The 14,774-nt window shown below is 52.5% G+C and overlaps 5 protein-coding genes across 5 annotated transcripts; 3 read left to right on the top strand and 2 right to left on the bottom strand.

The window, feature by feature from the left end:
- Positions 1-1,699: 1,699 nt before the first annotated feature.
- Positions 1,700-2,020, top strand: Z519_08139 (uncharacterized protein; the record flags this gene model as incomplete). The annotated part of the gene is made up of 1 exon (XM_016765867.1): positions 1,700-2,020. The coding sequence occupies one exon, from the start codon at positions 1,700-1,702 to the stop codon at positions 2,018-2,020; it is 321 nt and encodes a 106-aa protein (XP_016617912.1).
- A 1,786-nt stretch (positions 2,021-3,806) lies between these two features.
- Z519_08138 (uncharacterized protein) lies at positions 3,807-6,086 on the top strand (the record flags this gene model as incomplete). The annotated part of the gene is made up of 3 exons (XM_016765866.1): positions 3,807-4,050; positions 4,108-5,243; positions 5,346-6,086. The coding sequence occupies 3 exons, from the start codon at positions 3,807-3,809 to the stop codon at positions 6,084-6,086; spliced, it is 2,121 nt and encodes a 706-aa protein (XP_016617911.1).
- Positions 6,087-6,365: 279 nt separating this feature from the next.
- Z519_08137 (uncharacterized protein) lies at positions 6,366-6,655 on the bottom strand (the record flags this gene model as incomplete). The annotated part of the gene is made up of 2 exons (XM_016765865.1): positions 6,366-6,458; positions 6,530-6,655. The coding sequence occupies 2 exons, from the start codon at positions 6,653-6,655 to the stop codon at positions 6,366-6,368; spliced, it is 219 nt and encodes a 72-aa protein (XP_016617910.1).
- Positions 6,656-8,488: 1,833 nt separating this feature from the next.
- Z519_08136 (uncharacterized protein) lies at positions 8,489-9,961 on the top strand (the record flags this gene model as incomplete). Its single annotated transcript, XM_016765864.1, has 2 exons — positions 8,489-9,463; positions 9,569-9,961. The coding sequence occupies 2 exons, from the start codon at positions 8,489-8,491 to the stop codon at positions 9,959-9,961; spliced, it is 1,368 nt and encodes a 455-aa protein (XP_016617909.1).
- A 749-nt stretch (positions 9,962-10,710) lies between these two features.
- Positions 10,711-12,565, bottom strand: Z519_08135 (uncharacterized protein; the record flags this gene model as incomplete). Its single annotated transcript, XM_016765863.1, has 7 exons — positions 10,711-10,798; positions 10,919-11,539; positions 11,594-11,865; positions 11,914-12,179; positions 12,246-12,309; positions 12,358-12,444; positions 12,494-12,565. The coding sequence occupies 7 exons, from the start codon at positions 12,563-12,565 to the stop codon at positions 10,711-10,713; spliced, it is 1,470 nt and encodes a 489-aa protein (XP_016617908.1).
- Positions 12,566-14,774: the final 2,209 nt, after the last annotated feature.

The raw sequence follows: 14,774 nt of genomic DNA, 5'->3' as shown, positions 1-14,774 counted from the left end.
TTTCTCCAAAAGTTCGCATTTCATCTGTTGTTCATTCCTTGCATTTAACGTTGTAGTCGCCAGGCGAGCACTGGATTAGCTCCCGATATTTGCTGTCAAGGTTAGCACTCCCCTGTTCCTGTTTCCCTTCTGAATGATGAACATGTACAATCCAACTCCAAGAACTAATGTTCTGTGAGGATCAAAATTTATCTCTAGAATTACGCTGACCGCTGCTCTGCCATCCTTTCACTACCTTCTGCCTTTGGAGAAAGCCGGCTGACTTGCTTGAAAGCCGTGGCAGGTGTTTGAATGACTTCCATATGCCATTGGCGACTGCACAGCATTTCTCTTTAAAGGTACGACCTTACATGAACTTCTCCTCTATCCCCTTTGGTGATGACCCTGTGACACGAATGGCATTCCTCAGACTTAATTTACCATGTGGAATCTGTCTATTACAAGTTTCAGCCTTGTCTGACCTATGTGCTACCTTTGTTTTATTCTCGCATTCTCTTTGCATAGTGGCTCGGGACGCTAACGAGAATTTGTGACAGGTATATTCTTCGCCGCTCGTCTCTCCCCTTTACTCCATCCCTTCTACCATGACGAAGACTTGAACGAACGGGCGGACAGACTGCGTGCGTGGTCCCATCCATCTGTAAAAGCAAGACGTACAATCTTGTGGATGGGATGGGGGCTGTGACACTTGTTGAGAACTCGTCAGCTGATTGACTGCTTGAATAAAATATTGTTGAAATGCACATGATCTGTGAGGCGGTGCTGACAGCGCTATTTCTAGGTATTTGCGCGCCCCCTGTGTCTCTCGTCCCGACTTGCATCCTATGATGAACACTATTCACACTGTTTGAACCGAGCTTCTGCTTGGAAATGAACGTTAACACTGAAAATTCTGATTTAATGAGGTATAGTTCCCCTGGACTGCTCTGTTTACGACCGCTCGCTGACCGAGTTGCTAATAGCCTGAAACAGATGCTTATGCTTTCCTTGTTTCACCAGTATCCTATCATTTCAGCTGAACTGACCAACGGATGGATGGCGCAGGTAAATCTAATGTATTCGAGTTCAATTCGAAGGGCCAAGGACCAGAGCAGGTAAGAATATACCTTCTGTCAATGCGTCCATCCTGATGATCTCATGTATTTCGCTGTGTTCTTACTGAATTCCCATGTCGAACATACATCACCTTGGAGAACTGAATTTGTTGTTTTCCTTTCCTCGTTTTGACACTCCATCTCTCTGGATGCCTTAGCTAATTTTATTTTAGTTCCGCCTTTTCGTCGATGGATGTGACCACACGGGTGAACGAGCCTGAGATACTGATAAGCGGTGGTCTATTTGCTGCTTGTGTGCCTATTTCCATACCTGGCTCCTTCGGGCACATTTCTCTTGTAGCGAGTAGAACAACTATGTGTCTGTTGAACAACAATGTCCCTATGTCACGAGAACTTTTCGTCTGTTTGGTCGAGTTTCGTATTTTTCGCGTAAAGCACGTGATACGCTGATACGCTGATACCGTGCCTCGCGTGATACCGGATTTTTAGGAGTTTCAGCTCTTCTGATCTCTCGCAAAACAGTTTCTTCAAACAAAACTTCCAAATACAATCAACTCTTTGCAACACTCAAGCCACGCCAGAGGTCACGACGCCTACCTCCCCCAAACAAGGTCCTCTTGTCAATCTGTTTGAACACACTCAAAATGTCTGGCTTCGGTGCGCCAGGTGGCGGCGCAGTCAACTACAAACCAACACCTCCAGAGCGCGGTTCCTTCCCGCTTGATCACGATGCGGAATGTAAGCACGTCATCTCCGCATATCTACGATGTTTGAGAAGGCAAAACCCTCCCGGCAAGAACAATGAAGAGTGCAGGCTACTGGCAAAGGAGTATCTTGGGTGCCGAATGGAGAAGGGTCTCATGGCCAAAGACGAGTGGTCAAATTTGGGATTGGATTTTGGAAAGACTGCGGTCGGAGGTACCGACACTGCAGGTCCTTCTATTGCCGATAGCAAGAAGAGTTGAAAGATCGAAATATTTCATGGTCGTGTCCGCAGGCACGGTCGTCAACGAGCTTGTACCTCGTACCCGTCCGCAATTGCACCAGCGTCGGCTCGCCTTTGTGTAACCGTTGGGCACACCTCGGATCTCAGTGGCCGACCACCAGACAGTCGCGTTTGGCGCGAATGATCACTGTGAACGAGGCCACATGGTATGCTTTGCCTGTTCGCAGCTCGATAAACGGCGCCACGCTCCAGGACCTTATTCGGACCAATTTCAAATCCAAACCATGGTCCACATCTAGAGGGCTAACTCCCATGGGTCAGTCATTTATCAAGATTTCGGGGAATCTTTCTGGCACCCCTCCACAGGGGGGCGTCCCTGCGCCTCGCCCGGCAACTCGGAGTGAGGGCGCTGGTGATGCCTTGTATCCGCCCAGAGGTTATCAATGACTGGCTACCTACCGCTGCTTGAAATGCAACCCATCAACGCTTCTCTTCTGGCTTGCAGTTTCGCAAAGCGACTTGTTTGAAGGGACATTGGTCTGGAGAACCATAAATCTATGCTAGCAGGAATATCCGGACTTGGATACTGCAAATTTGGACGACACACGGAGTGCTCGTCACCTCATTTGAATATTGTTGGACGCGGCAAGATGAAGTCTTGGAATGGAAGGCAAATCAATCGGTCCGTCAGTGCGCCCCAGCGTAAGCAGGCGGCGCATGTTGATTCCTCTCGCAGATGTTTCGTACCACAGTACACCGAGAACATGGAAGCATTCGAGTTCTATGCGCATTATGTAACTCCGCTGACAAAGCCTTGACTGGGACGAACCAGCGGGTTATTCATTCAACGATGGCTATTCGAGATCCCAGCCTCCACCGAGATTGACTCCGTTCCTGCTGCGAGGAGTCCGATTTCACGATTTAGTGCGCGTTTCAAAGCTCGCAGAGGCAGCTCGGTACGGGCCAAATTCCGCGGAGCCCCTCCGCAAACGCTCTCGTGGCCTCAGTAGGTAGTGGCTCTACAACTTGGTACTCAAGGAGGCGTGCTCTGTGAAACTGACCTACTTACCAATTTGTACTGAACCTCCGCGAAACACGTTCCCCTTCTCCACCACATAGCGCTTAATAATGATGCGCGAAGATTGCATGCCGCACATCATTCTGGGTACGGAATACGGAGTACTGAGAACCCGCTCATCTCTTGCGCCTGCATACGTTACGTGGCGTGGCGTGTCGTGAGTGTGCCATCCTGACACCAATTTACCACATTAGGTACGCCATATCTTGCATATCCGCTAGGCGGACAGTCGTTCCAGCCATTTCCTTCCTTGGATGAAGCACGAAACGTCTCCCGGATAATACCAGCCATGCCATCTTGACAGTTTGACCTTGATGTTTGGGTCTACATCACAAGGCTAGCGCGGTTGACATGGGAGTTTGCAGGGATGTTAGCAAATTACTACGCTAGCGTGGCCCGCCGGTTGCTGGAAATATGTCCTGAAACGGCCCCCTGGGCAAAAACCAGACACACAACCTAAGGCCACCTGCTTTTTCCAATATCGACCTTCGATCAGATCGCGCCCCATTGCTGGGTGCGAGACCCGGGTTCGAGATGTGCGGGAAGAGGGGTCTTATCAAGCAACATTTAACCGACGTTTTTGGCTAGCGGCATCCAGACTTGAGGCTGAAGATTCTCCTGGTTATATCCTCTCTCTATCTCGTACGCTCCTGCACGAACTCGTGCCAGCAAATGTCAGTCAGTGACGAAGTATAGGCGGAGCACGGATACCAGATTTGCCGTGAAGATGGTCGCCGAGGCGCCAGCGAGCTACAGCCCAATCCCAAGAAGAGATGAGGAGAACGGAGCAAACGATGGACGAGGAGAAGCCCATGAAGAAGTTCAGAATGATGTTCAGAATTCAGCTCACGATGCAGAAACAACAAATGTGCCTATCATCGAGATATCTCCGCCTCCTTCGCCGCCCTCGCCTCCCACAAGGGTCAATACTGACAACTCTGACAATGTCTCGGTTGCACAAACTCTTTCCCGTGAGTCTATTAATTCTCACGGTGCGGATTCCCCCTCTGATTGAACAAAAGAGTCAGGCACAAGACCCGTGGAGCAACCACCCAACAACAAAAGATACTCAAACTTGAGCGTGTGGAAGGAACGCATATACAATTCCGTTACCCCTTCGCTTCATGAAATCTTGGAATTGAAGTATCCCGACCATAGTACGTCGAGAGAGTATAGACATCACAAACAACGAAATCGGCTTTTGCGACTGACTATTGGCGAATGGATCAACACCTTGGCCCTTTGTGTGGTGTACTTCTCGATCCTCTATGCATATTCCAAGAAGGACACCATCAACGTGCCTCAACGCAGGGTTTTCAATGCGCTCACAACGGGGGTCTCTCTGCTTCTCGGGGTGAACTTGGCGGCGTCACTGCGAAGCTACGCGAAACTTCTCCGTTGGCGAATGTTGGCGGCGTGTTATCGGCCGCTTGAGACCTTCGATCTCGTCATGGGTTGCGATAGCCTCTTGAACGTCATCAAGCTTCTCTGGAAGGCGCGGAATCAGAAACGCAAGTTTTTGCCGTCCAGGACGCAGATTCTTTGTGTTTTGTGGCTTCTCGTCCACTTGGCTGTCACCGTACTGGTCGGCATCATCGGTCTGAATTACAATATGGACACGTCCGCCGATTACGTCCTCACACAGACAGGGAGCACCAGCATAGTGGATTTGAATTCACTGTCGACTGGCGATTATTCGGCTGACCTGGCGGCAGTTCAACAATGGGGGATTCGAGGAGAAGTCACCACTCCACTGGACCAGGGCTATGATGTGGAGGAGCAACAGGGCTATTACTCGTCTTTTCAAGGGTATACGCGCTACTACTTCCAGGATCAGAACGCAGATGACCCAAATAGAGTGATTATTTCTTCTCGATATATTGAGTCCCTGGCTTCCTGCCAAGACTATACCGTCAGTAGAGGGCAGTATGGCAATCTCTCATACATCATCTACAACAACGGCAAGAAAGACGTCAACCAGTCACTCCCCGCAACTCCAGGGCCGGGAGGGCTTTTATTCATCTCAAAGCTGAACTCGACCTGCGGTGATCGGTGCGTTGAGATCCACACTTTTCAAGCTGCTCCAAATCCCGATAGCAATGACAACGGCGACGACGACGACGACGGCGGAGTCGGGACATACTTTATCTGCAACAATACGGTGGTGAGTTCTCCCCTCTGGCTAGGGCGTTTCCTGATCTTCATTCTTCCCGCTACCATTACCATCAGATTTTGTCCCTTTCGATACAGGCTGACGTGTTCCCAGCCTCAAGTCCAGGACGACCACAATGAGCTCACTAGCGAATATCTCACGGAAGATGTGGTTGGAAGGATGCTCGCCGGGGCAATTGGATGGAGTGACAACCCTCCGACGGCCGATGGCAAGGAAGAATACGCGGTCTACACGAACTCGTCCGAGATGAGCTTTCCGGAGGCACTTGGTCCGTGGGACGTTGCCGACCTGATCTCGTCGTTTACGATGGGCGCCATTTCTTTCATGGACAACTCTCCGGCCATGTACAGGAAGACGGTCATCAGCAAGGAGCAGCCGATTGCGGCTCAAGTCCTCAACGTGACGTGGAGGTACGCGGGCGCTATCCTGGCAGTCATCCCATTCATCCACTTTTGCACGCTGGTGGCCGTCATCCTCTGGGCGAACAAGGCGATCATCAAGGACGACAGCCATCTCGCCATCGCCAAGGCTTATCACACGCTTCTGAGAGAGTTGGGCGACCGCGGGTGTCTGCTGCGCGGTGATGAGATCGTTTCGGTCCTGGGGAACCCACCCGTTGCATATGGATGGCAGGCGAGCGGTGAATATGATAGGGCAATGCATGTTGATGTCTTTCACAACTTGACAACAAGGACGGAGAAGCCGTTCGCAGAAGGGTGGTATGACGGGAACGGCTATACAAATGGTATCACCACAGGTACTGTGAACAACACCGGGCTGACGGGCAGAGTCCGGAGGCGCTACCGAGACGTTGACGCAGCAGATTATTTCTGATAAAATACACTCGTTCCAAGACCAAGTCGATCACCGACAACTTTTAACTACACGCGTGCAGCTTCGCACAACATGAATACAAAAGAGGGAAATACCCTCTCTGGAAGCGAGATTCCAGCAAACGCCTGCCTTGCCAGGTTCCTCCCAACCACACTTGGGCGGTCTTGCCACTAGCGATAGCCGCTCCTGCCCGCTGCACAGTGAGAAAGCTTCCCGCTTAGCCAAACTCTTTAGCAGATATCGAACGACTTCCTTCCATTCCAGGCTGGAGGGATCGTCTCAAGCAGGAGTCCGCTTCCGCTTCTTCCCCGTCTGCGACGTGGCGGGCTCGAGGTCAGCCATGGCAATGCATCGGCCGAGGTATTCGCCGTACTGGGAGTCAGTCACAATCAGCGGCTGCCGGGGAAAAAGCTTTCGCCGGAGATCCGGGTTGTTGTTCTCACCTCGACCAGGGCTTGCGGAGTATCCGTCTGAGCCTGAGCGCCGTCTCTGAGTGCGCCCTGAGTATCGACGTTTTTGGGCCTGGCGGGGGTCTCGTTGGTAGAAGCAGAGCTGTGGGAAGTGCTCATGATGATGACGGCGCAGAAGGATGATTGAGGACTATTCCTTGATGGGGAGATGTTGGACGGGAGGAGCAGGCTGTGGCTTCGGCTTCGCTGTCCCGTTTTCCAATGTGCAGATTTGTGCAAGGATGTGCAGCGATCTGGAATCGAATGTCGGCGTGGAAGGAAGGGAACGGTCCGTCAAGGGAGTGGCAATGAGGTATTTATCTATGGGGAGTATGTCGATGGAATGCCTAGGCGGTCACACGGAAGGGGAAGAGGGATGGATGATATTGATATAGGCGGTCCAGGGATACGACGATCGTGACGTTGATCCATTCAGCGGTCAACGGGGCGTGAGTGATGACCAGACTATATTCAGCCTTTCACTGTAAACGCTCTGGTTTTCGTCCTAGGGGTGCAAGCGGGCGCGGCTATGCCATATCGACACTGATGCAGCGGAGCCAGAGTAGTGCGAGTTCCCAATTGTTGGACAGTTGAGCAGCTCTCGAGTCAAGAGAAGGAGCGAGAAAGAGAGAGAATGAGGGGAAGGGAGATTTGACAACAGTACTGTGTACGAGTTCGGTGCGTCCGGGGAGGGGGGGGGGAGGCAGGTCACTCAGTTGCTCTTCTGGACAGCGATGGAATAAGCAGTTCCACTACTGTAATAGTTGGTAGAAATTATCCCAATCCGTCTGGCCAGGTTTCGCTTGAAGGGTCGATCCGTTACCTAACATCGCGGTATGGCAAGGGTACGGGTAAGAACTTCTCATGTTGGTGTGGTGTTGGTGTGGTGTTGGTGCTGGTGTTTGGGAGTATAACCCAATAATGGTTGAGTACCCAGTCGGTAAGACAGGGTGTGTAGATGTGTGTGTTTACCTAGATCCTAGGCAATATGTGTGTATGTGCGTGTGGTGTGTGTGAGTGCAAATACCTAAACAGGCTTGGGCTGGAGAGAGAAGAGATGAAGAGAGCAGCAGTCTGTCTGGTCCGCCGTCCCCGATTCGGAGAGGCGACTTCCTGAACGAACTGAACTGAAGATGCCTCGGATACTCGCCGTCAGACATAGTTGTAGTACTCGGTAGCATGTGGTGCATGTGCCTTTCCTCCAAAAAAGAGGAAGAGCAAAGCCCTCGATATGGTTCATGTAGTCTATCATGCAGTGTTGCAGGATGAAATAAATCGTCTCAACCGAATAACACGCCGTTGTCGCTGCCTCCCATCCATGGTTCAGCCTCGCCGAGGAGACACAGAAAAAGAACCATTACAAGTAGATGGGGTGTAGGTTGTGTATACTTGGTAGGTGCCAACAGAGGTGAAGAGGTGGGTGGTGGTTAACTTGGTAACTTATCCGAAAAGCTTGACGGGCGACTACTAGCCAGCGAGGCCAGCCTCACTAGGTACTTGGCCCTGTCTTGCGCCGCCTTGCGCAGCCTACCAAGCTACCTACCTAACCTACTATATAACCTGCGAGCCTGCGCTCTTCTCGTCTCGCTGATTTGCATTTCTGACACGTCTTTTCCATTTCGAGCTCCTGTTTCCAATGCTGAAGAAACCCTTCCCGCCCGTTTAACCGACTTCTTCGTCCCAGAGTCTGCCTTTTCCCGAGACGTCAGACACCAACAAGCCTTTATTTGCGGCGCGGCACGAGCTTTGCCCGGCACTTTGACACACTAGAGAACAAACCGAAACAAGCCCAAAACTCAGCATGTCATAACCTAGAAACACCAACAGACCTCGGGTGAAATTCCTAACCCCTTCAAAGCCATCACCTCGAACCTCGAACCATATGCCCCGATAGGGTAGGTTCGCTTTCAGAGGCAACCCAGGCCAAAACAATATCAGCAACAATGCACTGTCATGCGCTTAGCTCACTTGCACATCCCCGGCCTGATCTCTTACAGCCACTCACTGCGACTGCAAACGGCCATTCTAGAGAGATATTTCCAACACAAGGATTGGCTGCGCTCGGTCGGGAGAGAGGCGGCGGGGCCGAGAGGAAGAAGAGAAGGCGAGGCAGCGAGTAATGCGCGTGTCCCTGTGCTCGACGGCAAGGACCGGGGACCTACAGGGCAGCCGGCGAAAAGTATCTTCGATCGATCAGCTTCGCATCATGCTGCTGGTGAGGATGATGACGCAGCTGAGGCGCGCACCTGGCTGGCAAGCAGCATATCGAAGCCACGACATGATCGTGATCACGATCGACCAGGCTCGTCGTCGCTTGGCGCCGGAAATGGAAGTTGCACTACAAATAGTGCGACGATTGCCCTCCGCAATACCAGCTCGCCCTCGTGTCTTGACTCCAGCTCCAGCTCCCATACGCTCGCGCACATCCACACTCCCCCGGATCCTGTCCTCCTGACATTCAGCACTCCTCCCACCTACACGGTTGGTCGTCGGCACCTCCTGACCAACCCCATCTCCACGGATCAACAGTCCCTCCTTTCTGCCAATGGCCTGGCAACGTTTCACGCCTCCCCGCGCGGTGGACTTCTCACGTACCACGCACCCGGTCAGCTGACCGGCTATGTGATTGTCGACCTGCGGAGGTTTGCCATCAGTGCGAGGTGCTGGGTGAGGTTGTTGGAAGAGAGTGTCATGCGCACCTGCGGTCGTTGGGGGGTCCGGGCTGGGAGAACGGACGATCCGGGGGTTTGGGTGCTGGACCAGGAAGAGGATAAGCGAGGCTCATCATCCACGCCAGCAGCCAAACCATCGGCTCCAAGCGATCGCAAAATCTGTGCCATCGGTGTCCAGGTCTCGCGTGGTGTTACCTCTCACGGCATCGGGTTGAACGTGTACGACGCACCGCTTCCCTCGGCGTCTCCGTCGTCGGTATTCCCATCCACAGACCTCTCATCGTCATCATCCTGCTCGTCCTCTCCTTCTTTCTGGTCGTCAACGTCGCCTTCTCTTTCTGCCGTGTCCTCTTCACGACAGGGCCTCTATGACTTCATACCCACACAACTATCCTCTCCCTCGTACGACCCCTCTACGCGAGGCTACTTGTCGTGGGGATTCAGTCGCATCGTCGCCTGCGGACTAGAAGGGAAGAGCGTAACTTGGCTGACGAGGGAAATGTCGCGCTCTTACCCGCCTTCGGGCTCAACAGGACACGGAACCTCATCTCGGCCTTTCACAGGTGAACCCCCAGGGCGAGGTGCACGGTGCAGCGACGATGATCAAGCCAGGCTAGCCGCCGAGCCGATCCCAATGGAATCTGTCGCCGACGTCTTTGCCCGCGAGATCGTCCACGGCCTAAATGCCATGAAGGCCGAGGGCAGGGAGACCGTGCATGGCGTATACAGCATTCGAGAGACGGACCTTCTGTGACCGATCCAGGTCCGAGTGTGCGCGAGAGAAACATTGTTTTATTGTTGAAGAAAAGAAAATGAATTCGAGGACTAAAAGGACTAGAATACTCTTGTCACACTGGGGCCTGGTTGGATTTCAAGCGCAAGATCAAAATTCGACCTCTGCTCGCCTCACTTCCTCTGCACCTCGATTGAGCCCATGCTAATAGGCGCAGCTGCAACATCACCATTGGGAGGCGCCATTGGAGCTTCCTTCTTGAGTCTGTTATTCTCTTTTTTCCCTTCCCGTTCTCTGTTTTCTTTTTTTTTTCTTTCTCATAAGGTCTTTCAACTAACCCACGGGGCTCAAAGGGGACATCCTTCTCTCGCCTCCCCCCGGTTCTATCAGGATTGGAATTCGTGATTATTTATACAGCGGTAATGACAGTCGTGACCCTTTCGTGTCATACAGGAATGAAAATGATAAAACGAAAATTGCCGTGATTTAGTAAAGACCGGTGGATAACCCTCTCCATTGCGTCGCATCTGGTATGCTGCTCATATAAGAGAAAAAGGCTGCTCCACTTCGCCAAGGAAATGCTGGGTTATTCAAAGCACTAATTGAATTGTCGAATCGTTGCCCCCGGTATGCATTAAGGAAGTATTCGCACACGTTGCGTTTGACGCATTGGAGATGGATCACACGGGTGCCCGGGCGAAAGCGCCCAGAGCACCGCGTGACCCTCATATGAGGGAAAGCTGTCTTGACGGTTCAGATTGGGGCTGATTTCAGTCCCGCTTGCCATATTCTTCCTCCGCGTTCCATATCAGAGGCTGAAAGGCTGAATTGGCAAAGTGTGCCGGGCTCAAAGCCGAACTGAGAACATCAGATGAAGAGTTAGCAGAAGAGTCAACCAGACCAGAACCATGCAGGGAAATAACGGCGGCATCAACGGCGGAGAGAGAGCCGAGGATGAACTGAAAGGGGTATGCTTACCTGCCAAACGATGCTGGATCCAGCGGAATGCTTTTGTTGCCCTGAAGGCTGTAATTGAAACAGTTCTCATTGTATCTGATCTGGGGTTCGTTCGATTTCGCGTTGGGCACGATGATGACCGGTTTGGTAACGGCAGAATTCGGTGTCGCCGGAGATGGGGGCTGAGGGGATTGTGGTGAAGGCGAGATTTGCGGCGTTAGCTGTAGCATCGATGAAGAATAGCTTCGTTGTGGGAGAGAGTGGGTTCTGACGGGAGGACGTGTTGGCTGCTGTGACTGGTGTTGCGGAGGTGGTATCGCATGAAAACCCGTAGGTGGCATCGGTGGAAAGTAGGAAGCCTGTGCGGAGTTTGACTGTGTATACATCACAGCCACCGGACTCTGGAATGAGGGGGAGAAGACGCTACTGCTTGAATATGACAGCGAAGAATCTGTCAGAGCCCGTGTGGTATGCGGGAACATGTAGACTAATTCATCGAGAGCTTGAGGATCTTCGGACTTGAAGGCTTCATGGTGGTGAGGGCCTACATATTGAGGAGCATCCGTCTGTAGATACACCTGCAGTCGCTGTGGCTCTGGGGCAAGCATCTGATCTTCTTTGTAAATGATGTCGTAATGCCCACTAATACTTGAGTTAGTTCGGCTCATCTAGGATTGGATGGGAGGAGGAACGTACGGACGATATATCAGTCGAATAGTGGGCCATCCCTTCGCATTGTCCACGAAATGGTATGAAGTCACTTCGTCGCCGGTGCTTCTGTCCAGATACGCCACTTCGAGTGCGAAGAATGCGGGGGCAATGACAGCATCCGTCAAGGCTTGAAGCCCGACATGATCAATCTCTTGATTTGCAGGATCAATCCTGGTCAAACAATACTGTTGAACCGGCATTTCCAGGAATGCTTCGTATCGGTCCGGTTGCAGTTGCATGAAGGAGCTTGTCATCATCTGATACTTCGTCAAAAAGCATTCTCCCAAACGTAAGGGTAAACCCACCTTGAAGTGATAGACAATCGAATTCGAAATATTCTCGTCATTCAGTGAATCAAGCAACACAGCTTCATTCGTATCTCTGCGCTCGATAGCAGCCTTGAGAGCGTCAAAGAGCTCCCAAGTATAGTCAAACATGTCGATTATGATATCGTAGTCTATGCCAACGTTGCGCATGGTCTGCTCAAAGCTTCGTAGCCGAACCAATTCTTGCGTGATTAGACCGGGATCTCCAGATCGAAGCAGGATCTCGAAGTAGCCGAAGACAGCGCCTGCAAGCATCACGGGCGAGTGGGTTAGCGAAATTCTCGATACCAGGGATGAATCTGCGTCCTTACCGCGCCAGCCGCACTGCCCGTCGCCCTTGATTTGCCGATATGCAGAGTGGGTTGCTTCGAGGGCCTTGCAATCATAAGCATGAAGGTAACCACAATCACAAAGCTCACATACCTTTGTCTTGACCACATATGTTGGGTCGGCTTGTGCGTATTCGGTCACAAGGTCGGACAAGGGCTTTTTCCTCCCTATCAAGGGTCCCTGAGATATGCTCAGCAAGGCGCGCGTATGCTTTGGCTCAGACACCTACGGGAAGGTTTGGCTGATATTGGTCAGAGAGTTGCTGGAATTGCTCCATCTCCTCCATGTCTGGAGTGGCCATTGCCGAGGTCGTGCGATTCGAGGCGGCCGGTGTCGGGTAGCCGTAGTGTTGATGGTACGGAGCTTCAGGAAAATACTCGTACCCGAGGGAGCGTTGACTGTCAGGCTGGAACTCCCAGCCAGGACGTGAATTTTGCGGAGGAGGAAAAGAACCGGAGAAACTCTGGAAAGGGAGTGGTGCCGGACAAATTGTCATCTCCTCTTGTTGGACAATGAAATGCCAGGGCGGTGGACACTGGTGCTAATCTGATGGGGATTTTCTAGGATGAAAGCCTTTTCCTTATAATTGAGTTTGTTCGATGAGCTGGATTCGGATCCTTGGGTTGTCCCGTGTGGACCGCAGGTGGTAGATTCTGGATACTTTAAATCATGTCTGGACCGAAGAAGAAGGCCCGCGAGCGGCCAAGGCCCTATCGCACGCAGGGCGTTTGCTGACGCCGAAGCGACGAGGTTATCGAGAAGCCAAATCCGCGAAATCGGCACCCAGAAACAACGGCAACCTTGGAGCGTGGATGTGCTGAGAAGGCAGGAGGCAAGAGAAAGAGGTGGGAAGTGAGGTTAAACGATGGTTTGGTTCTTGCTTAGGCTGGGAGCGCCAATGCAGGCCTTCTTTAACCCAGCAGCGCGGAGCGCCCCCTGATGCTTGCGGAGTGGTTGCTGTGAAAGCTAACTTGTTGATCAATTGGCCATGGTCGGTCGGGGCCAATCGGGGATGTCTTTAGCAGCTGAGTGCTGTCCTGAGTACAAGCCCGGATAAGAAATGCCGTTGTCAACTGTCAGTGACAGCAACTGGGAGAGGGCGACGGCGGCTGGCTCCTTCGACCCGGAGGATGAGCCGAGGGTAGGGGGGATTCAGTCGGAGATGGCCCTGATTGGGGGCTATGAGGACCGATTCGAGGGTTGACAGAGAGATGGGACAGAAAGAAGAGAGGAGGAGGAGAGGGAGTAGGGGGGTAATGGTGGTGGGAGAGGTGAAGATTGAGGTGAAACACGAGTTAAGATCTGGGTGAATGTGATGGTCGAGGTTGTGGGTTGTGGACAGTTGACAGCTTTGGCAGCTTTGGGCAGCTTAACTAAGGCTTCGAAGAGGAGTTGCAACAACGTACTGGACAAGTTTACTGGCTGAACGTTTGATCAGCGGGCATGCGCATCGTGTCCGGGCATGTCCATCGGCCCATGTGGAGGCTGTTCTATACCTAGGGACCTAAGGACGCCCCTCCAAACAGTGGGGTAGCCAGAGTGTTAAATGTTAGGGGGGCACCCAGTAGGTAGCGAGGGGCGAGGGGCAGGGAAGGTTGGTGGTGGTGGTGAGGGAGGGTGCACCTGGTGTGCTTGGTACTGTAGGTATGGCCACCAGGCCATGTTGCTGCCCGCACCTCGTGCTGTCCCTACCTACTCGGTATGACTTGGGAAACAATCGGCAAATTCCTCAACGCCAACGCCAGACCTCTAACACACTACCGAGTAACCACTTCGACTTCCACAACCTTCAGCTACCACACCAGACTGCGTTTCCAGGGAAAGCAAAACCTTATTGTGTGCGAGAACTTGGCTTCAAGGTTGTTTCTCTGCCACCTGTCAAACCATCAATCTAGTGACTGACTGTGCCGAGCAGGACTATGTATGCTCGCTCCTGCTGCAAGCAAGCCCCCCAGTCAGTCACCGCTTCGAATCTCCTCGGTGCCGGCGAACTAGCGAAGCCACCTCTCTCACTCCAGCATTGTCCTTCACCAGTCTGGACGGACGGCAATCTGTCACTTTAGCAAGGCTCATTTTCGGTCACTCGTTGATTGGCTTGGGGCGGGTCGGGCCAACGGTCTCCCCAGCCTGCGGATACATCCTCCGGAAAAGTCAACCTTTGCTGCCCTCGGTGACTGGCCTTTCTCCGCAAAAACGGGCAACAAGAGATGCAAGGGGATCAAGCAGTCGAGAACCTGTATCATCAGACTGTCATTGACCTTTTGGAAGGGATCCACTGCACGCAATCAGCACTTGTGTCTTCGGTTGCAGGCAAGAACCGTGACCCAGCCGATCCGGTGCAAGGTTCCCGGCCTGAAAACTGCGTCCCAACGCCCCCCCCACATCTCTGAATGGAAGTCAGACCACAAGCTACTGCACCTCTAGATCCTGCCCATCATTCTCGCAGTCTGTTCTCTCTGGTGGGTGTGTGGGAAGCACCTTCTGACTCGATGACCCCCCGGGCACGCATC

The sequence above is a fragment of the Cladophialophora bantiana genome (genome assembly GCF_000835475.1).
Source record: "Cladophialophora bantiana CBS 173.52 unplaced genomic scaffold supercont1.12, whole genome shotgun sequence".
NCBI classification, from domain to species: Eukaryota; Fungi; Ascomycota; class Eurotiomycetes; order Chaetothyriales; family Herpotrichiellaceae; genus Cladophialophora; species Cladophialophora bantiana.
Note: the sequence above shows the minus strand (reverse complement) of the source record. Positions and strands in the feature narration are given on the sequence as shown.